We start from the raw sequence: 22629 nt of genomic DNA, 5'->3' as shown, positions 1-22629 counted from the left end.
ACACACACACACACACACACACACACACACACACACACACACACACATACTTTCAAGGTGGAGTTGTGGGAGGCTATAACTTAGCTTTGCATCTTGTACAAAAAAAAAAATCCAGGACTAGAGAAGTCTTAGAAATGCCACTGGCACGGCCGAGAGGTTAGTGCTGGGAACTGATGTATCATCGAGTGCTAAACCATCATTTCTGGTGACCCTATATCCTATCCTGTCTACGCCTGCGGCACTCAGCCCACAGAGAGCAATGTGCCAGTGACAGCACGGCTCACTTGGTGGTCCCAGCACTCAGCCACTTACCCATTTAATAAGACAGTCTTTAAGAGGACGGAGCCAAGCATATGCACGGTGTTGGTAGAGATTTTTATTTTTTTTTCCCCACTTTTACAAGAGCCCTTTTTGTAAGAGGCCCAGGGGCTGGCATTCACCAAGGCTGCGTGTGTGTATGTCTTAGGTATCCATTTATTATCCATTTATTACTACTATTAGTCCCCTTTTCTCCCTCTCTCCCTCTCTTTTTCTCGCTCTCCTTAACCTTAGTGAAATTCTAATAAACAATCAGGGTAGCACCATGCTGAGATGCCCTATAATGGGCTCCTAATTAGCCACTCCAAACACAGAGAGCGGCTGCTTCACGCCTCGTTTTCTGCACTCATCTGCGCAAAACTGGATGAATTGATTCCATTTGCTCGCCACTTAATGCACTGATTGTTTATTGGCATGGCTGGGGATAAAAACAAACAAACAAACAAAAAATGTCTTTAAGCTTGCAATGCATGCTAATACTAATCACCATTAAAAACAGGCTGACCTACGACGGGATTCAACTGACTTTGGAGGTTCTTGGGTCGTTCTCCTTCCCGCTGAGCCCCACCCCCCCCCTCTCATCACCTCCTCCTCCTCCTCAAACCACTCCTGTCTGAGGTGAAGTGAAGCCAGACCAATTGGTAGAGGAGAGGTGGCGTTTTTCTTTAGACCCGAGAAAGAGAGCAAATGAGGATGTGCAGAGGGCGGAGGTAGTCATCACCTTCTCCTCACACCTGCATGACAGCTCATCCTGCTTAATAAAGGCACTCATGCACAACACGTCAGAGAAAGAGAAAGAGAGAGGATAACGAAAGACGAGAGAGGGGGAAAAAATATGTATAAGAGATGGGGCTTTACAACAAGCGAGTGAAAATAAAAATGATTTTGTCCTCTGCGGTGAACTTCCACAGGTGTCTCAACACCGGTGTTGGTTCACGGTGAGGTCAGTCGACCTTTTAAACCGCCACCACATAACACGAAGGTACAGTGCCGGCTGTGTGCTTTTTGCCAATGACACCACAGCATCACGTAGAAACACAGGAAGTCAAACACAGCTGGAGTCATTGGTGAAAAACAAGACGGTGACAGACACGGTGCAAAGCAGCACAACCGCGGCAGTCGCCAGTGTGTGGTTCGCCAGCATGTGTGTGTGTGTGTCTGTGCATGTGTGTGAGGTCCTTTCAGTGTGTGTGTCACGCTCTTCTCCCCTCCACCCGTCTGCCTAGCTCATTTCCTCCACAGGCTGCCTCCCCGCTACTTTATGAGTGAGAGCTTCTACAGCTCTCACCTCAGGACACACTTCAGTGTCTAAATGTTTCCATTTGTGGGGGAAGTGACACACATTCACTCACACTGCAGGGTACCTACCCATAACTAACCATGTTGCATACAAGCAGCAGTAAATCATGAAAGAGATTGGTTAAAATTTGCGCTGTGTGTGTATGTGTCCGTTGGTATATTTTTGAGCCTGTGAAGGTAGAGTATGTGTGAGTGTTGTGGGTGAGCAGTTCTGGACACCGTACTGTATCTACTTTTACTGTTCATTATCATGCACCAGGTTTTTACTCATCTTGGGAGACTCAAACATTCTTTTTGTTCGAAACATTCATTTATTTTTCTTTACCAACCCCTGAGAGTGACTACAGTCCCAAATCATCGCTTATACTACACTAGTGATTTCCACCACACTCCCGAACAATTCCGTGTGACAATCAATACAGGACTAGGATCTCCCGTGCAGATCGATGCAGCGGGATGCTGCTAGACAAACCACTGCTACACGAGATCAACACCTTCCCACCCTATCATTAGTGTCGCTGACCTTGAAGTAAAATTCAATTTCCCTCTGCGGCAACAAACCCCCGTAGCCCCCTGAAAAGCCACTTCAGAATTCAGAAGCCATTTCCGCCTTCCAGCGGAGGCGAGACAGGATATTATAACTTATGAAAAGGGATATATGGAGCGAGGGATGCCGACAAAAAGAGAGGGATTCTGTTTGAGGAGGTAATTATAACATGACCCTTTTCGAAAAGGAAAGAGGGCAGAGCCTGGCAGAAGTAAATAAAATTCCTGATAAGCAGGCTGGCAGATTTCCAGTTTCAATTAGGGTGCGTGGCTGACTATGGGAGTCTCCCATGGGGAGCTTCAGCAGCACAAGGGCGGCAGTGACGACCTGTTGAGGGAATTCTCCCGGGGGAACGGACACTGGGTAAAAAGAGAAAGGCAAATGTGCAGTGAGAGAACCAGAGATCCCATTACACTGATCAGTGTAGTGCATATGGAGCAGGCGAGGAGGAGGGAGGAACAGGGTGTTCAGAGGGGATGAGGAGAAAGAGAGCACCCATTAATACAGGGAGAATATTCCTTTTTATTCTAATTATGACACGCCAGTGGAACTTAAAGGCAAGAAGAAAAGCACTGGTGGCCCCTGTTCTTCGCTTACATTTGGAGACACCATGAGGCTGACAGAGATACCTGTTTTTCTCAGAAATAGATTGAAAGTGAATAAGGTTGTGTGTGTGTGTGTGTGTGTGTTGGGGTGGAGCGGGGGCCATGGGAAGAGATGCAGCCAGAGAATCAAACCAGCATCTAAAGCTGTAGGATTGGATATGAGGCTTTGAAGTCAGCTTTATCATGGGGATTTGAGAGGGAAATGGGTAAGAAGGTGGCGTTCATATACTGGAGGGGTGTGTGTGTGTGTGTGTAGCCTAGCGGAGTGTAGTTTGATCAAACCCTATAGGATCCCATGGGAGCTGCTAGACCTGACTATGTATGTTAAACATATCATTTACACTTCCCATGTTTGCCCTGCACAGCATGTTAACTCTCCAATCAGATTTTATTAGAGCGTCCCCTGCACACACACACACACACACACACACACGCCTCTCACTCCCATACATTTTGGCATATAATATTCATGATCTTTAAATTTGACCAGATATGGGGTCCCCCATCCTAGGTTTGAATAACATTTTGAAATATACATGTGGCCACCAAGCATGTAATGGATGCATTTAAGGGATTTTCAAATGTGGTGTAATTACTTAAGTCTCTTGAGGAGAAATTGACGTGTGTATTGGCTCTGTATCACATTCTCTGATGCAGCATCCATGATCCTAGACTGTAGCATATGAACTGCTGCTACAGGCCTGTTCTGCATGTAATAATATTAAAGTCAAATTTGTGATTTTAACTTTAAATTAATTTAAGACTACAGTGTACATCAGGGAAAGATAATACGTGTCTTACACTGTATACCGAGTGTATATGTGTGCGTGTGTGTGTGTGTGTGTGTGTGCAGTTAGTAAAAAGCCAGATGATACTAAACATTTATGAGGCTGACGGTAAAGTGTTGAACCACAGTGAGTGTTTGATTTGAGTAAACACATCACAATGTTGAATGTTGTAATGTAGCAATGGTGTCACTTTGAAATCGCAATGTAAAGATCAGAGTACCCACAGTGAGAACACTACCTCAATTCTCTGCTGAAGACAAAGAACTGACAGGTGAAAGTGGAGGCTGGAAATTATCACACATTGACGGGACAGGAAATGTAAAGAAGGGACTGATGACATTAAAAACTAAAATGGTGTAAAAATGACAAAGGGCCGTATGATTAAATGATTTTAGCACATGACACAGAAACATAACGGTATGATCATGCACTAGCAGTTACGGCACACACTTCTGTTTTGCATCTGCTGTCCTGATATTACCTTAACACCTTGACAGCTATCTGATAAAAAAATAATCAGTCAGCAAAACTTCACCTCAGGCCTCTGTGTAGCCAAAGAAACAGAAATACACAGAACACCAAATGCACTTCTGCTGATCAAAAGGAATAAGACATGGAGATTTAGAGGAGTGAAAAGATGGACCCTAAAATAATAATTTCACTTACTCTCTTTTTAAGCAATGTTCTTCTCAGCCTCCACTTGATAGCATGTGCAAAGGTGTTATATGTCAAACCAAACTGCTTTTATTGCAATATTCTTTCTCAATTTTAAACTAGCAGCAGCTTCTGAGGCCTTGTAGAATCTATGGTAAAATGCAGACCTCCTTCCAAATCCAATATATAAGGGGAATTATTCCCCAAATTCCTGCATACAATGTAACCTGCTCATAACCTTGCTTCTCCAGCTTGAATTCATTTGAGGATCGGGTTCAGGATTCACAAGCGAGGGACTGAGGATTTGGCATGGGCAGGACTTTGTGTAAGGAGCTGGCTGTGAGCTTTGCAAGCTGTGAGAAAGAAAAAGTGACCGTGAAGAGGCTTGCAAATCCTGTTAACATTACATGCTTTTGTTAGATCGCTTTTCATGAAATGATACATAATATTTGTTGTTGATAAAGCAGTGTTGTTGTTTTTTTAAACCTCAAATTGGTTATGATTTCAAATGGTTTTTATGCCCTGCCAATAATGCTTCTCTACCTCTCTCTGACTCATCCTCTAATCTGAAATCACATTCTTTTATCTCTGGCTTACTTAGAAGTGAGAATAAGAAGGGAGAAGACACCCTTAAGAGCGTTAGGCAGGACAAGTGTGTGTGTGTGTGTGTGTGTGTGTGTGTGTGTGTGTGTGTGTGTGCGCATGTGCGTGCGTGCGTGCGTGCGTGCGTGCGTGCTCAGGGCGTTAAGAATCACCTTGATTCAGTCCACCGGCCCTCTTTGAAGTGCTTGGAGCCCAGCACGGCCTGCACAGAGCCAACCGTAAGCCTTCCAGCAAAGATCGAGCCTGACCTCCCCACCAAATCATAACCATATGAACGCAAGAATTTCCACCTTAGGAGAATGCTTTCTCCCCCGTCCATCTCCCAGGGTGAGGCATTAAGTAGTGATAACAGAAAACAGGTTCTGAGAGAAGGGGAGGCACTGGGAGGTGATGGAGGGTGGAGAGGACAGAAGGAAAATAGGGGTTACAAGTGTGCCGTATGGAGGAGATTGGAGAAGGGGATTGTGTCCAAAAAATGTTGTTGCACAGAACCTGACTACCTAAAATGGAAGTTTCTCAGGGGAGGATCAAGAGATATGGTGCCCTTCGCAGTTGACAGAGTGAGAGACAGAAAATGTAGAGGGGGAGTGCAACGAGGGGGAAGAAAAAGACAGAAATGTTGAAATGTGACTCTAACTCAATAAATACCTTTCTAAACCACTGTAGAGAAGCCTAGTGGTACCTTCACTAAGGCCTCAGGACCCACCTGCAACTGGAAATGGTTTCCTGTCTTACACAAACGCTGTTGCACCCTAATCCAAGTAATTACATCTCATATTACACATGTGTAAGTACACATGTACAACATTATAGTCACAAGTTGTTTTTTTTTTTTAATAACAGCACAGCCCCCCCTATGGCTCTCCAACACTACCACCAATGTTCATGCTCGTTGGAGAAAACAATATATTTACCCAATAAGTAGATAACAGGAATGTAAGGAGATTATTTTGCCGTGTTAATGACTTTAAACACACCCTCATGCACAGGCATCTGCCACTGAAACAAAGCCCATGTTAGATGAGCATGATTTTGTGGCTGTGTGTGTGCGTGCGCGCCTGATAGTTTGAATAAGCCTTCCTCCGAGTGTGTGTGCAATTACGGTTAAGGCTGTTTGTGTGAGTACAGTGTGTGTGTGTGTGTGCGTGTGTGTGTGTGTGTGTGTGTGTGTGTGTGTGTGTGTGCGCGTGGCGGCGGCGGTGGGGGTTGTTAGCGGTTCCATCTGGGTCTCCTGGAAGCCGTGTGGAGTCAGGAAAACCACATCTCATAAAAGTGGAGGCAGCCCAATGTTCTACAAGGACAGAACATTACTGAGAATGTCGCTCAGGAAAACCCAGGGCTTTGGTCCATATGTTGGCTGAAAAGCCTGCGTCTCTCTTCTCCTTCTCTTTCCACTCATTCTCTCTCTCTCTACTTATTTTTCACTTTGTAAGGGATAAGAAAGAGGAAGGCAAAATAGACAGTGTGGAGTGTGGGAGACAGAGCTGAGACAGAGAGAGAGAGAGGAGCCAGTACTGATAGCAATTCCATCTGTCTGTATCGAACAGAGCAGTGAGCAGTGACAGGCTGCGGAGGTGGGAGGGCATCTGGTGCACATTGGCTGTGGGTCTGTCTGGAAACAACCACGGGAGAGGAGAGAGGGATGAGTAGAGGGAGGGAGGGAGAAAAGGATGAAGGGCCGAGGAGTGGAGAAGGTGAAAGTCCTGACAAAGTGAAGAGCAAAGAATTCTGGCAACAAATAAATGTGTCTGTGTCGTTCACATAATGCCTTGGATTGAACTTCAGCTAGGGGGACAGGGGTGAAATAGCAGAGACATAATGCAGTGAAGACGGTAGAATAAAATATCACGCACGTAACTTTCTGTCATTTTTTCATGTTTTTTCAGATGACTCCAGTTGAGATAATTCTCTGGCCTCTCAGACTCACACAACCCTTTCAAAGCCTTTAGATAATGTGGAAAATACATAGTCTTAAGCCTTAAAGCAAGGCCGTTTTACTTTGTACATATTGTACTTTGTAAATTATATTTCAAGGTAATTTTCTGTCAAGAGCCAAATGCTAACACCTGTTCTGTTCCTTTTTGTTTAGTTTTGTTTTCAGGCAGACTATATAGGGCAAGATATTAAACCCCAAATTGCTCCTGAAGGCATTACAGTGTGTGTAAATAAGCATTAGTTTACGTCCTGATGGACAGCTGGTACCTTGTATCATCCATGTCTGCATGCATGTGTGGATGTTAACATGTAGTGTAAAGTGATTTGAGTGGTCGGTAGACTAGAAAGGCTATATATAAATGCAAGTCCATTTACCAAATGTACAGATTCAATACTATTTAAGTATATTTTAATGTAGATGTGTATGCAGTCAGATCCCACTTTGTTAACAAACGTTATCCAACCAGAAAAACTATGTATTTTTACAAAGTAAAGTTGGCTGCGTGAGTTTTCAGAATATTTCACATAACACGAGACTACTACTGCCATGGTAACGGACATTGCAAAGCTCATTAAATAACTTTTAAACTCTTGAGAATGTGATGACAGGAGGGAGTTATTCTCTTCCGACAGCAAGAACGTGTTTATTAGGAACTTAGATACAGCTGGACACATTTTATTATTGTGCAGATGCGTGGTCGGGTAAACAAACCTGTGTGCGTACATTTGTTTATGTTTAATACTTCAGAAACTGTCTGTATGGATTTGCTGGTGTACAAGTGTGTTAATACGATGAGAGAGCAGTTTGTGGACTGAAGGTCAGGCTTCAAACGGTTTATAGAAGGACAGGAGAGGGAGAGAAAGACAATCATTCATTGTAATGGTTATTGACGTCATGTATAATTCCTCTCCTTTACAAATCAAAATTCCAACCGCTTGATAAGCCATTTCATGTTTAATAATATTGATTAATTTCTTTAGTTAAAGGAGCCTATTACAAAGATAAATTGCACAGTGTAGAGGTTTAGTCACACCTCTACAATGTGTTTGCGAATGACATGCAGTGAATGGCAGTGAGGACGGAAGAAGGCAAAGTGTATCTCAGAGGTTGACATGAATTAATTCCTTCTGTAAATCAAAACTTAAATGCAAAGGCGACATATTTGTAGTATTACTTTACTCTTGAGAGTTTATTCTGCAGGTAATCTACACTAAAGTAATGATGCTAGTTTTCCAAAATGCGATGGTACGCAGGGTGGTGATGAGACAGCACTGATGCTTCTGATATGAATGAGCAAAACACGAGTGGTTGGCTAGAGTTGTACATCAATGTATACGTAAAGTACATGAGTGTTTCACTCAATCATGCTGTGTGTGATGAGAAGGAGATATGTGAGTGTTGTGTGGAGATATCCTAAAGATCCTCATCGGGAGAAAACAGTTTTTGGTGATGTAATCCTGCTTAGCAGTGTCCAAGTGGAGGAAGCACATACCGTGGCAACCATAGAGGGAAGCACCAAAATCACTGTGAACACTAAAGACAAAGTTGTTTTTTGCGCAGCTGTGTGATTTACACTTGAAGAACATAAATGAATATAAGAAGAAGTAGGCTGACCATCAGTGGGTGCCACAAACACTGGCATTCACTTCCCTAAACGAAAGCACTAAGAGTAGAACGGTGTCATGAAGGGGGTGTAACACGTGATTTTGAGCAATGAGGCCTTCTCTTTTCTAATATGACTACTCCGTAGGCCTGCCAGCTATTTAAATCATGTGCTGGTCTGAAGGCAGAATACTGATGCCAAGCTGTGTCTGTGTTTTCCGGGGGTTTTCTCTGTTTGATTGGTCGAATATAAGTGTGCTTTTTTTTACCCTTCTTCCTGCGCTGCATACATTCAGGTGGTCAGGCATCAGAGGAGCTGCAGGTAAACTCTGTCAGCTCGATGTCCTGAGTTCTCTGGCGCATCACTGACACCCAAACACACTGACACCCAGCAAACGCAACGCACCAAACACACACATTCCTTTCTCAATCTAAACTTATTGTGACACATTATGACATAGTAGAAATAAAGGGGGTTGGACAAAGAGAAAAAGTGAAATGTGTTGTAAGTGAGGCTTCTTTTGAATATAATTTAGAAATAGGTGCTGTATTTGATGTATAATTATAATGATTTATAGCATATCTCATTACAACATCAATTAAAATACCAAAACATTTTTATTCAAATTCTAAATCGGTGAGAGTTTTTTAACCGCTAGGGTCACAGTAAAATAATTTATCATCAAATGATGTTCCCTGACGTCAAAATCAAAAATACAACGTAGTATCTGTCGTCTGAAATAGTGTTCTACTCATTTCATCTCTCTTTTAACGCGGCATGGTGGTGGGGAAAGGGGGGGGGGGGGCAAACCCCTGACATAAAGCGTTGGCCGGTGGCTCGAGGAAGATGATTGAATTTCATAGCTACTTACAGGCTAATAGGGCCGTACAATGACTACTTACTGTCCTTAAGTGACTGGCTGCTTCTCGCCGGCACGCGGCCCCTTTGAAGCCCTTCTGAGGCGATCTAGAGGATTTAGCCAGTAGCGTGACATGAGGCTGAGCAGTTGAGCAACGATGCTCCCACCAGCTGACTATTAGAGCCAGCTGATATATACTCAGAGGCTACGACTATGAGAACCACAGTGCTCCGATGGTTGCTCAATACAAGGCCGTATCACTCTGAGTTATGTTTAGTCTAGTTTAGTCTAGTAACGGGGAAAATATTGAAATTCTTTTTTTTTTAGAGCAGAAACTGTTAGTCGATTAATTAGTTAGTCAACAGTAATTAACCAGCAAGAATTTAGATGATTGTTATTTTAGTATTAAATATTCTAAGCAGATTTGCTGCTTGTCTGTGTTTCATATTATTTCAAATTTAATATTTTGGGGTTTTAGATTCACAACACATTTGAGGATCATCTTGGGTTCAGACATTTGAAAGACCAAACCATCAGTCAATTAGGCAAAAAGATTCTGAACGGTTTTATTGATAATTAAATAGTTTTTCGTTTCAATTAGGAAAAATAAGCAAATGTAATTTGAATGTAAAAATGGGATTATTATATTATATTTCTTTAATTTACCAGATTTTCTGATATTTATAATTTTTAAATGTATTTTTACTCACAATTCTTTTTATTAACTGTAAATTGTAATCTCAAATAGCAAACCATATTTTCTATATAAATGTAGTTCCATATAACGGCCGGGCCGCTATTGTTTATTTTGTGTGTGTGTGTGTGTGTGTGTGTGTGTGTGCTCTTAAAGACTTTAAGAAAACGCGACTGGGTCTGCGAGCGCTTTACTCACAGAAGCTGTTTCCACATACAAACCACCCTCTCCTCACCATGCTGTTCCACTTAAACTCTTGGAAGACTAAACCATGTACGAATACAGATAAGCACATGTGCACACAACAGACACACACGTATACACACACACACACACACGCGCACACACATGCGCACACACACTAACCATATGCACATGTTCACTTGCTCTTCACTAATTCATTCAGGAACACTTTGGTTTGGGTTTCAACACCAAAACCTCCATACCTTTGATTGAGAAATGTGTCTGACTGCAATTATATGGGAGGGAGTGTTGGCGGGAAGGATAGATGGAGAGAGGAAACGCACTACAGTGGTATTATAGTTTGCTGGCATGACATTTTTTCTCCTCTTTATTCTATTTTTTTTTTTTATTCCTTTCCCAGCAGAGGGGCATAGTGTTTACAGGGCAGGGCAGACTGAAGTAGAAGTAAAAGCAGGGAAAATGTGAGGAAAATGGATGGGCAATGGGACTAAAGTGGCTTAGATTGTCACTGTTGTGCTTGTGATCAATACCTCTCAAAATAACTGCAGTGCCAGAGAAATTTGTAGATGCACTTGGTGAGAAGTAATGGTAGTGATCACTGCGTACATTATTCCCACTTTCAAAAAACATCGCAAATTGCCAGCAAATAAAAGCATGGGCAGGGATGCATTTGTGCTTAAGTATAGAGGATGTACCGCTAATATTTATAACATATAACATTCAAACTAAACCTATATGATGCTTTACACGTGTAGCATGCGTGTTGGTCACTGACCTGCAGTATGTAGCCCCTGACGTAGTCTCGGAGGGTCCAGCCCAGGCCGTGCAGGATGTGCAGCACCTCTTCCTGCTTCAGCACGGAGAAGAGGCGGTCTAGAAGGATCTTGAGCCTGACGGGTACGGCCTGGGTGCCGTACAGCATCAGGCTGCTGATGTCGAACACCACATTGGACTGAACGATCTCCACCTGGGTCGGGTGGTACAGGTGCTGGGTGCTGAGCTTGTCCAGAGCTGCGTGAATCACCGGGTGACAAGATGAGAAACCAAAAAAAAAAAAAAAAGGAAACTCACACACGGGCAGACGGGCACGGTCAATGACGATCAAGTTTCCTCCTCATCTCAAATCTTCTTTCGGGGGCTACTGCGCGGTCAGCACTAGCTGATAAGAACATATCAATCAGATAAAAGCAATGACACGAATGTAATTATCTGCCATTCTTTTTATCTAATCTAATCTCTTTCTCTTTTACATTCATGCTGCTCTTACATCTCCCTTTCTATTCACTTCCAACCTCCATTACAGCCAAACTGTTTTAAATCTTATTCCTCTCTGTTTGTTGCTGCACTTGTTTTATCCTATTTATTTATTTCTAATCAGGTGTGTGCTCAAATGGTTTATGTACTATGAATTCAAGGAAGTAGGTCTGGTTTCAGAAGTGGGGGCACAATGAAGTCAAAGGTTCAAAAAAAGTAATTCGTAAAGCTTAATCGTGAGTGCATGTCAGGTTTTGTTATCGCCCCCTGTATCGCAACCTCAGTCACCTCTTTCTCCTCTCCGGCTGTCTGCGCGACACCTGGTCGACTCTCTCTTTCTTCCTCTCTGTCTCAATCCCTCTCTCTCCCCTTCCCTCATACCCCCCCCCCCCCCCACCGTCTGTCTGGGTGACACCTGGTCGGGTCTCTCTCTGATCCTGGGACGGCTTTTTCCTGCTGACGAGTGCTTTGCCTGACAACACAGCGCAGCCAGACACGAACATAATAAAAAATGAAGAACTACTTGTCAGAGACCCTGCCAATGCCGACATGAAATGAAAAGTGGGGGAGAGGAGAGATGGGCGCCTGACAGTTCAGAGGGAGAGATTAAAAAATAGTCAATGGGGTCTTGTGCGATCCGCTGAAGGGCCCATGGCTCACTCTCGTGCAGACGCAGGCCAAACAGGTGTTTTCTTTTTCACCCGCCTCCTTCTCTTTGTACTTTCTTGCCTCCTCTCCCTTTTTCTTACACCCGCGTGAAAAACTCATGAGGTGTGGTCTCTCGCTTCTCTATCTGTCTAGTGGTTGTTTTGTTTTATTTTTTTTTAGTTGTTGTTTTTTGGCAAAAAGGTGCAAAAACAAGACAATGAAAGCAAAGTTTCTTCTACTACGGAAAATGAGTAAAAACATTTGGATTTTAGTACATTCACAACCACAGACAGAGAGAAGCTACTGTCTGCAGTAAATACAAAATGACACAAAACATTTGAGATACATGTGTTGTAATTTAAGTAAATTCAGTTTATTTTTAATGAAACCATATTCAGATAAACCTGCCACCCTAACAAAGAATTGACTCACCGTGAGCTACCCAGCCATGTTTGCACATGTCACATGTTCGTAGGTGAATCTTCCCTGGCTGGAAACACTCACATGTGCAGTTCACCAGTGTGCAGCGAATGGCCTGCAGAGACAGAAACAGACAAATCCACATCAATCGCAGCTCAAGTACAGAGGAGAGATGATAAAGCAAGGACTGAGAATGAGCGGTTATCAGCGAACAGTCGTAAATACAAAAAAAAAAAGAAGCACAGGGACAAATGATCACACTTCCTTAAAAATGTGACAATTGTGATAAAGAAAACACATCAGCAGTTGCAGCCAACAGATTTCCCGACTACTATTTCATTCCAATGCATGAATGTGCTGCTCCATACTGTAATTTCCCAGAGTTCATGAGAACCGACAAAGGACTTCCTCTCCTAAAAACGCAGAAATTTAACTTGTTTTGACTGAGGCTCCATTACTCAACACTGGAGCTGCACTTAGTCTGACCCCGGGAAGCTTTTAGTAGTGAGAGGTTAAGTGTCCAGACTTGACGAGGGCAACTCAGTACAGCACAATGCATCGTCTGCCTAAGCCTTCATCAAGGGCTGTTAAAAACTCGAACAGAAATCCAGGTGCTTTTTTGCACCGAGATGATGTTTCACCTTCTTCAAACAATAAAGAGATTGTACAGCAGGGAGAAAATGTACGGTATATACAGAAATCCACACAAATGAATACAGCTCTATCATCACAAGTGCCGCAGCTGCAAGCCGTAAATTTTACACTGACATGGAGAAACAAGAAGACAGAATAAAAGGAGTCAAAAGAGAAAAAGGAATTAGAAACATGAATCTTAATAAGCACTGGCAGCCCTTTCTTTATCAGACATTTTTTTTTTTACATTATCAAGATGAATTGATGGATAAAGATGGTCACACTCCTGCAAAACCTAAACTGCCTCAAAGGGAATCTGCAGATGCAGGAGGATCTGTGCAGCAAACCTTGCTTATGGAGAAGAAATATTGGACCCGTTTCACTCGTAAAGCACGTCTCTCTTGTTAAAATCAAATACTGTATGTCCTTGTTAAACATGTGCTGCAAGTGTGTTGGCTGCTGATGTTGGAATTAAATAGTTAATAGCTTGGTATAATAAACAGCAATTCCACTCGATAAGGATAATGTATTTTACATTTGGCACATATGTTGTTGAGTCAGTGGCGAATGACTTAGGGGTGTTAGTTATTTAGGCTGTAAAGGAAAGAAATCACTAAAATTACAGAGTAAAAATTGTAGGAATGCTTGAGGCAGGAAGTTAGGGTTTAGTGTACAAGGTGACTGCTGTGAGTGGTTGCCTATTTATTTTCACAGGAAAATCCTAATAATCCAGTACTGAGGAAACTTGTCATATTTTTATGCGACGGCACTACTCGTAGAGATCCATGTCAAGGTGCTTGTCCTCACACCAAAGCTACTTATAAGAGCATGACACTTTATGAATTTACAATCCGTACTAAATATGCTATCACATATTGTCTGGCTGTTAGTCTTATAAGGCAACGGTGTGACAATAATGTGACACAGACGTGCACACGGAGGATCGTAGGTTGGAGTCCATGTCTGCGCCAGCGACCTATATTTCACAATGTCTGAAACAGTCGATCAGCACTTCCACGTAGAAAAGGATCCGCAGCAACAGATCAGCCTTTACGTCACACAGCTGAGGTCAAGGCACGATTAGAGGTGACAGAATATTTGTGCTCTTTCCTTATGTGCACCAGTATTGACCCGAGAGCACATTCTGGTGTTCAGCAGCAGGAAATAGCCTTATCTAGTCTGTGGATTAGACCAATATCCTGTAATTCAGGATATATAAAACCCAGCTCACTCATAATCTACTAAGGGACCATAAACTAACTCAGCTCGCCCTAAAGTGTCGTAAACCAGATTAGTAACTGGAGGTGTCAAAGCGAACATGGGCTAATCCGAGATTAAACACAAAATTACCCCACTTCTAACCATGTCACCTCACTGTTTGACACCGGATGAGACAGGAGGCTGATATTATTTGACTTTACACCATTTTTAAGCTCTCCAGGTGCACGCACGGCAATCCTCACCGTGTGTGAGGATTACACGCCATGTGTCAGTTTGAGTGTACATACATTATGACCTGAGCCGACGTTCTTATCCAGAGCTACGTGCAATAAGTGAGTTCAGCGTTCAACTCAAGGACACTTATGTAGCAGACATTCATTGACCAGGCATGGCTCAAACCTGTGACCCTTCCGATACAGGCTGCACTCAGAAAGCTGTTTTATTATACTGTTCTTCACATTCAAATGCAGTTTCCTACTACATATTGTCACGATGTAATATACCCACAACGTAGCCTATCTTGTCACCAGATCTTAATTATGGTTATGGATGCATCTATAATGTATTTAACTTAAATTGAACTTAAATGGTCAGGAAACTGCTGTTGCACTGCTCTCTAGAAAGCTTCAATAATGCTAAGAACTAAAATAATTAGTCAATACATTTTTATTAGTTGCGATTCCATACCAGAAATTTTGCCACAGACGGATTTACCCTTTATAGAACTCTTCTTGTATAAAGATTTTTGCAAACTCTATTATGGAGTACCCAAATTTAGCACGGTGATGTCACACAACACAACCCTATTCTAATTACCTCTCTCTGCGGCAGCAGATGGAAATAAACAATTGGAAATATCAAATGCACCTCTGCTGTTTATGAGCTCGGGTCTGACAGCTGACAAGATAGTTAAGGGGCGTCTAATACGGCAATTAGAGCATGCCACTGTCTGCGGGGCTGCTGCTGTGACAAGGCGCCCTCTAATCACTGACTTATTACGCTGGCTAGCAGCACCTCTCATATCTGGCCCATTAAGCAGACAGCAGCATTAAGGAGCATTAAAGCAGCAAGCCCCCTCAACTGAAGAGGCACTGACGGGAGAAAAGGGAAGGGAGAGGAGTACTCTGCCTGTTATTTTCTTGGGATTCATTTGCGCACTGTTCCACGTTCAGTTAGGAACTTGTAAGAGAAGCGCAACATGGGAAATGTTTGTGATATGACGGCATCAGAATTGATCATACGCAATAAGATGAAAGATTACAGACTGATTACAGACGTTTTTTTTAAGAGAGGCAGCAGACGGATGTGTCAAAGATGGCCATCAAAAGCAACATCATCAAGGATGTGAGTTTGCCTGCGTGTGTGGCTTGTCAGAGGAAACAAGTAAGACGGAATCATCATCAAGACTTCTTCTCATGATTCTCACATACTCAAAACTGCTCTGCTTCTGTTGCCAGCTTGGATCTGGGCTGCATTTGGCCGTGGTTTAACCTGTGTCTGGCCTGAGCCGGGTCAGGGACATGCTTGGGTCCGGATCCCACCGCTACACTCGCACATATTTGTCACAGCAGGCAGGGGAGGAGGCTATGTTATCTGAGGCCCGGCCAGATACACAGCATTAGTCACTGTGCTAGCGTCTCGCCAGGGTTTCCTCTTTGGCTTCCAACGAAAGAGGAAAACGGTGAGGAATAGGACAGAGGGGTGTGTGTGAGCGAGTGTGTGTGACTTCGTAAATCTCCAGAAAAATGAGCAGCTAGACAGTGAAAGTTGTTAGCGAGTGAAGAAAATCCCACAGTGCTGTAGTGATTAGAGCTAGACAACAGTCAACACTCTCACACAGCTGCCGCGTTATGGTCAACAGCTTAACCTAGCTGTGTTCAGAAAGCATCGTTTTCTACCCTTATCTGGCTCAAGTGTGTGTGTGTCTCACTGCTGGACTTTGTTTAGCTGGAGGCTTGATGTTTCATGGATGTTTTGCTTGGCTCACAGTCCCTGTCCCAGCCCAATTGTATAAACACTGACAGTCAGCAATGGCCAGCATCAGTCTGGGGAGGACTCTCAATTAAAAAACTGTTAGTGGGACAGATGGACTGAAGAGCTGCAGGAAAGAGGAGCTGCAGAACAAGATGGATTCAGCCTGGACTTCTGTAGTCGGGTCCAATATGGATTTTAAACAGACTGGGAAAGACATGGCAACATGGCCCAGAATCACATGCAAATGAGCAGCATATGTAGAGGTCGACAAAGACGGAGACTATGAAGCCATAGAACTGATTGTGCTGCTAAAATACTATCCTGTACAACTGTTTTACTACCCTGTCATATTTTAAAGTTGACGTTGTAACATTATGCTACCGAAAACACCACTAAAACACCACTAGTCCCTTTCAGCCTCTCTGTATCCTCCCTTGACAGCGTGCAGTGGAAAAGCCAACCCAGACAGCTGCTAGATGCTGGTCGGGTATTGTTCCTCCTACTTTAATTGAAACCGTTACCATGTTCAACACACAGCCACAGACCACATCTCTTGTTTGGTGAGTTAAGCAAAGCCGAGATTTAAATGAAAACCCTGTGTGTACATGCGCATATGTGTGCGTCTTTGCAGCAGCAGCTTCAGATTTAAATTTGTTTCTGCTTAGGGTCACTGTAAAACACTGGGAGCATCTTGTCCTCTCTTCCACCCACAAGATATTATCTCATCCATGAGTTAGCTGCTGAAATGCCGTCAATTTCCTGCCAGAAATGTGCAGCCAACGTGTGTAGGAAAAGAGGCACAGCAGCTTTGCGTGTCATAAAACAAGGCCCTGGCTCCGACAGATAGATCAGGACTTCACGATGTTCATATTGGAAACAGGTGACAAATAAAACACGCTGAATAAAGAAAGTCTTTGTAGTCAGACACAGCACGCCACAAAATACAGGGGAGCAAATACCTCATGCCATGGCTAATTGTTGCTTGTTTGATTTCATACATTGGATTTGACTTGAAACAGAGCTTTCTTGCCTCACAAAGTGCTACAAAATAAACAATGATTAGTCACATGCGTGCTGACTTCAGTGTAAAACTGTTGTACTGAACTGTAGTCGACAGACTAGACTAGCTTCTTCCCTCTGAAATCCCCACAGTGTAAGGCCCGTCCTCCGTTTCAGTTCTGGTTTTTCAGCCCAGCGGCTGGCAGTCACAGAGCCAGAGGTCCCTGTCCTTTGTGCAGCTGTGCGTCTGGGCTTTGACACGGGGCAGAGCGACCAGAGCTATGCTAATGGGAACCAAATGGGGCGTGAGTCCCTGGTGGATTACAGAAGGAGAAGAGAAGCATGTGTTTTCATGTATTCATGCGGCGACCTGGGACCCCTCTCTTTTCTTCCTCTCTTTCTCCTGTCTTTAAGCCAAACAAATGGAAGCAGCCATGTCTGTTGTTTGCACGCACCCTTAATTAATGCTCTTTGTGACTTGACAGATTTTGAGATTTCTTGTCAATCAGTGAATGTGCCTCAAATCTAATTCAATTTATATAAAGAGTTATCACAATGTTTCGATTTAGCGCCATTTGAAGGCATGTTAGTAACTTACTGTGAATTACCCAAAAGGGCCAAATTTGAAAATGAAGTTTGGAAATGAAGTGAGCATGGCAAAATAAACAATTAACAAAGACTGTGGAATGATAAAATTAATCTGTGAACATATTGTGTCAAAGAAAAACAAGTTTCAGATGTTTGGCAGTGCCTCTCAGATTGTGTTGTAATTCACCTGCTATTACTGCAACACAGTTTTGTCTTCATGTAGCCATGTTAGGTCCTGCCGACCTAAAGAATAAAGGGGTCATAACTTCAAGCCGGCTCAATTGGGCCGAAGTGATAGAAAATAGCAAGTCTGGTTTAAATGTAATAGATTACAAGATTACTGTTGAGAGATAAAGTCACAGTTTGGCAGCACTTGCTGTTGTTCACAGTTCCCAGCCTTTTGGTGATGCCATCTGACACATCGAACCATTTCTTCCACCTTTTTGTGAACACACGCAACATGTGGGATTGCTGCCTGCTAGTAATGAAATTGCAATACAGCTGTCATTGATGAGAATCACTAATCAGGAACATAAATCTGAAGTTCATAACTGGACAATCTAAACAACTGAACTGTGAGTGTTGATGATATCTTTCATTCCAGATGACATCGAGTTTCACCATTGACCGGACGACCAGTCCTGTCGTTTTACGTTCGTCAGCCGTCAGATGTGACTCACGCTCTGCACTCCTTTCACATACACAGGCAGAACACCCATCGTATTACTCCACAATCCAGCAAGCAACATTCCTGCTTCCAACATTCCTGCCTTTTTCCGTGTGGATTGACAGTCACAGAACCACCCCGAAACATTTCAAATCAGATCAATGACGAAACTCTCAGTCTGACTCACTCGCATGATAAATAGCCGTGCGTGTACTTCGGGACAGTCATGCTTGTTTATGAAGTGAACGGGAAAAAGGTCCCAGCTGGCTTTCATATTGTGAAACCGAGAAGGAGAAGGGGAATAATATCCCAATACTGGACAGAAACACAACCCTGTGATCTCGCTATCATATGCCATGCTCTCAGTCAGTGCAGCCTGTATAGATGGAGAGCTGTACCACAGCGTTAACACTGGACTACACTGTCAGTTCAAATACCCAAGCATCAAGGGAGCAGCAGTTTCTCCCATCTTTTGTGTAGACAGCAGGTCCAGGCAGAGGCCCCCCAGTCCAGGCCCCTGGCCCCTCTCAGCTCTCCTCAAAGCATTTCCCCAGCCAGAGATCAAACCATCTGCCCAGTGACAGACCTCTGGGTCCACAGGCACAAGGCCAGGTTCAAAGAAGGGTGCTAGGGGAGGCAGGGGGGGGGATGGAGGGAGATAAAGAGCGAGAAAGAAGGGAAAGATGACGAAAAGGAAGAGAAGTGAGATAGCAAGGGGAGCAGTGGGGAGGGGGGTGAGGGAGAGTCAGGCAAGCTGCTGTATCGGAAAGGTGGGGAAGAGGTGTTGCGGCAAAGGTGGAGGAGGCAGAGGAAAGCTGATGAGGGGAGGTATAGAAGGTAAAAAAAAATAAAAAATGCTGCCCAAAAGATACAACTTTTGGTACAAGTTTATTTTATATGATAAACTGAACTCTATGTTGGTGTTACAGTTCAACTGAATATCTAAATGAATTATACTGCATGAACAATATCATCGACTGGTTTTATCGTTTCATACTACTACTATGGATGGCCTGCTCAGTACATATGTCATAATTCTTTAAGAATTTAAAAGTTCTTATTTGTTTCTTCGTCTCCCCAAATGTCTAAAAAACAAATACATTAAATCTACTTGGAGAAAAGAGAATCCACTTGTTTGAGAGGCTGCAACCAGCAATTATGTGATATTTTTGCTTCATAAATTAATTCAACGCTTAATCAATAATCCAAATGTCACTTAATTATGTGTTGAACTAATTGCTTTTAGCAAGGACGTAAAATAAAAAGCCAGATATTCGCTCTGCTAGTTGTTTGGCTTTGCTTTCTTCAAAGACACGCTCCCTTATCACTGGTCATTGTGTGGACAGGAAAGGAAACAAAATGAAAGAGGTTGTTGTCGTCAATGCATCCTAGATCTGCTCTGACCTTCAGCCTATCAGAAGGAGCCAGATATGGACAACTCCCTGTCAGACTTGACACCTGCACTCGCTGGCCCTTTGATTGCCTCCGAATGCAAATATCACACTGAGGACCAGAATGCTTGCTTTCTGCCTGGAGACTTGAGGGAGTGACATGACCACACAGTACGACCGGACACATGTTTGAGGTAGGAGAGAGGGAGTAAAAGGGAAGGGGACAGGAGATAAATGGAAGGAGTGGTGGAGGTGGTCGGGTTGGTGGAAATGGAGAGAGGGGAGAGAAGATGACCAACATCGTCTGCTCTTTACTTCCCCCCCCATCTACACCCTAACACAAACAGAAAGTATTAGTCAGAGCCCAGACATATTGCCGACCCCTCTCTGCGAGGGGACATCTCTATGGCGATCATTGGTTGGCGTGGGCGACGGTACACACACACACACACACACACACCCACACACACACACACACACACAAACGGTGCAGACTTGAAAGCAGTGTGACGACAGGAGGCCAGCACTGCTGAGACTCCCCCAAATTGACATTTAGTCATCACACTAGTCTACAGGGTGGGACTCTACCTCCTGGACTACACACATACAAACGCCCACACACTCTCCCACATTCCCTCTCATGCAAACATGCACACACACACACACACACTCACACACACATGCACACACACGCTCAGTGAATTCCCCTACTCACACTAGCTTGCAGCCAGAGAATTCTTGGAAGAGTTCCTAGACGTAATCTTGCCAATAGCTCTTTATTTTCTTTGACCATTTTTAATGTAAAAACGGCTGCACTAATTGTGTGTAAGCAATCTCCAAATTATGTGTATGTGTTTTTTCAACTAAACCGAACACTACTGTAGACAGATTGGCTGGTTTTCAAGACACACGACTGGGCAATAATATTTGTTTCTTTCCACCGAGTTTTGTTCAAACAGTGTGTCAGCATGGTGGTTTACTTGTAAACACCTGGGCCTGCAAACCCAACAGCTGCAGAAACACAAAAACTATGTATAAACTATGCTGAACTCGGAATAATTGCTCTATTCAGATTATTTGCAACCAAGTGCTACATCCACCGACATTATTATTAGAATATCACAAAAAGTGTCAGAGCAACAAGAAGAAAGAAAAATCAATGCCCAGATTGTTGTTATTTACAGATTTGTGCAATCATTTACCTCAGCCAGCATAGCGAGAAGACTCCTGATTCAGTTTTGTTGTTCACTCCAACAACACTCCAACGAAAAGCTGCAACTTTTATTCGTATTTACAGAGCCAGTCGGCAAATGACAAAATAGGACACAAGACGGAGATACGGACAGAGAGGGGAGGGAGAGGAAGAGAGAGTGTTTAACCAATGGCTACATTTCAGCAATGACAAGCAGTGTCATTGGAGTGTCTTTGGACGACTCTGTGTGCGTGTGTGTGTGTGTGTGTGTGTGTGTGTGTGTGTGTATGTGGTGGGACAACGAGAGAGAGGGAGGGAGACGGCAAACCAAAGGAGTCCATCTAGGTGTCTTTATCAGTCTTACAAAGTTCACAGATAGAGGAGCTGAAGTGGAGGCTAGACGCTGTTCCAGAGTCACAGGTCATAAAGAACACACAGCTCAAGGAGGTGGGAGGGAGGAAAGAAAGCAAAAGAAAGAAAGAAAGAAAGAAAGAAAGAAACTTACAGTTGCGTGAGGAAAGCAGTGCTAAGCCTTGGTGATTGCCATTCTGCAATCGACCTGACCAAATTGCAAAATTCCCTCTGAGGGCCCTCTAAGTCCGCTTCATTTGGCTAAAGACGGAATCCTTATTTCTTCAATTATAAAGCTATTGACTAATTCGACATATGTTAGCGTGTCTTCCAGCGCGTGAGTGCTGGTGTGCCATTGAGTCATTAACTTTGACAAATTGTGACAGACTTTTTTTATCGCCACCCAATCATGAGAAACAAGACTGTGGCAGAGGATTTAATGAGTGGCATGTCCCCCCCCCCCTTCCGCCACCACCACCTCACTCTCTCGCTCCTCTCCAGCCCTTCCACTTAGATTCCTGCACCCCCAAATCCCCCTCACCCCTCCATATTTATAAGTTTACCACATCCTAACAATAACACGGCCGGTACTCAGCACATAACACGCGGGCCCTGGCCTAATGAATCTCATGCCTTTACCGCAGCAAAATGGCCAGTAAGTATTACCAGCTGCGACACTCTCCCTCTTTCTCTCCCTCCTTGGCAGTGGCATTGAGCTTGGGAGCGCAGGGGTGGGTGGGTGGTGGGGGATTTTGGAGGGGGGGCCAGGCAGACACATCTGAGTGCAGCTGGACCAGGGAGAGAGAGGTGGGGGATGAGGGGGAGAAAGACCGCAAGTCTCCGTGTTTCCAGCTGCCTTTCTCAGGGGCTCGGTTTTCTCCCTCCCTCTTTTTGGTTTTTCGCAAGGCCCTTCTGGTCCCGGCTTACTTGAAAAATCACAAATACACACACATACACACACACACACACACACACACATACACACACACACACACACACACACGCACGCACACCCTGATCCACCTCCCCTTCATCCCTCACATTCGGCCATCTTTGTTTGGACAGGGCTCAGGAGTTCCAGAAAAGCTCTCTCAGATGTGCTGAAGTAAGGGAAAAACAAAACAAACTGGCCCTCACACACACACACACACACACACACACACACACACACACACACACAC

General features: G+C 43.7%; 1 protein-coding gene across 4 annotated transcripts in view; it reads right to left on the bottom strand.

The window, feature by feature from the left end:
- The window catches only part of bnc2 (basonuclin zinc finger protein 2), a 154198-nt gene that overhangs the window by 30929 nt on the left and 100640 nt on the right, over positions 1-22629 (bottom strand). For 3 of the 4 annotated variants that reach the window (XM_031863114.1, XM_031863110.1, XM_031863111.1), the window contains exons 3-4: positions 12445-12547; positions 10886-11121 (exon numbers count right to left, since the gene is read on the bottom strand). In XM_031863114.1, coding sequence (XP_031718974.1) covers positions 10886-11121; positions 12445-12547 — 339 coding nt within the window. Of the gene's footprint in view, positions 1-10885; positions 11122-12444; positions 12548-21107; positions 22577-22629 lie in introns of those variants that run through there. The other variant, XM_031863112.1, reaches the window with a different exon arrangement.

This window comes from Anarrhichthys ocellatus, unplaced genomic scaffold (genome assembly GCF_004355925.1).
Source record: "Anarrhichthys ocellatus isolate YVR2014 unplaced genomic scaffold, GSC_Weel_1.0 scaffold28, whole genome shotgun sequence".
Taxonomy (NCBI): Eukaryota; Metazoa; Chordata; class Actinopteri; order Perciformes; family Anarhichadidae; genus Anarrhichthys; species Anarrhichthys ocellatus.
The sequence above is the reverse complement of the archived record's forward strand: the minus strand, read 5'-3'. Positions and strand labels throughout refer to the sequence as shown.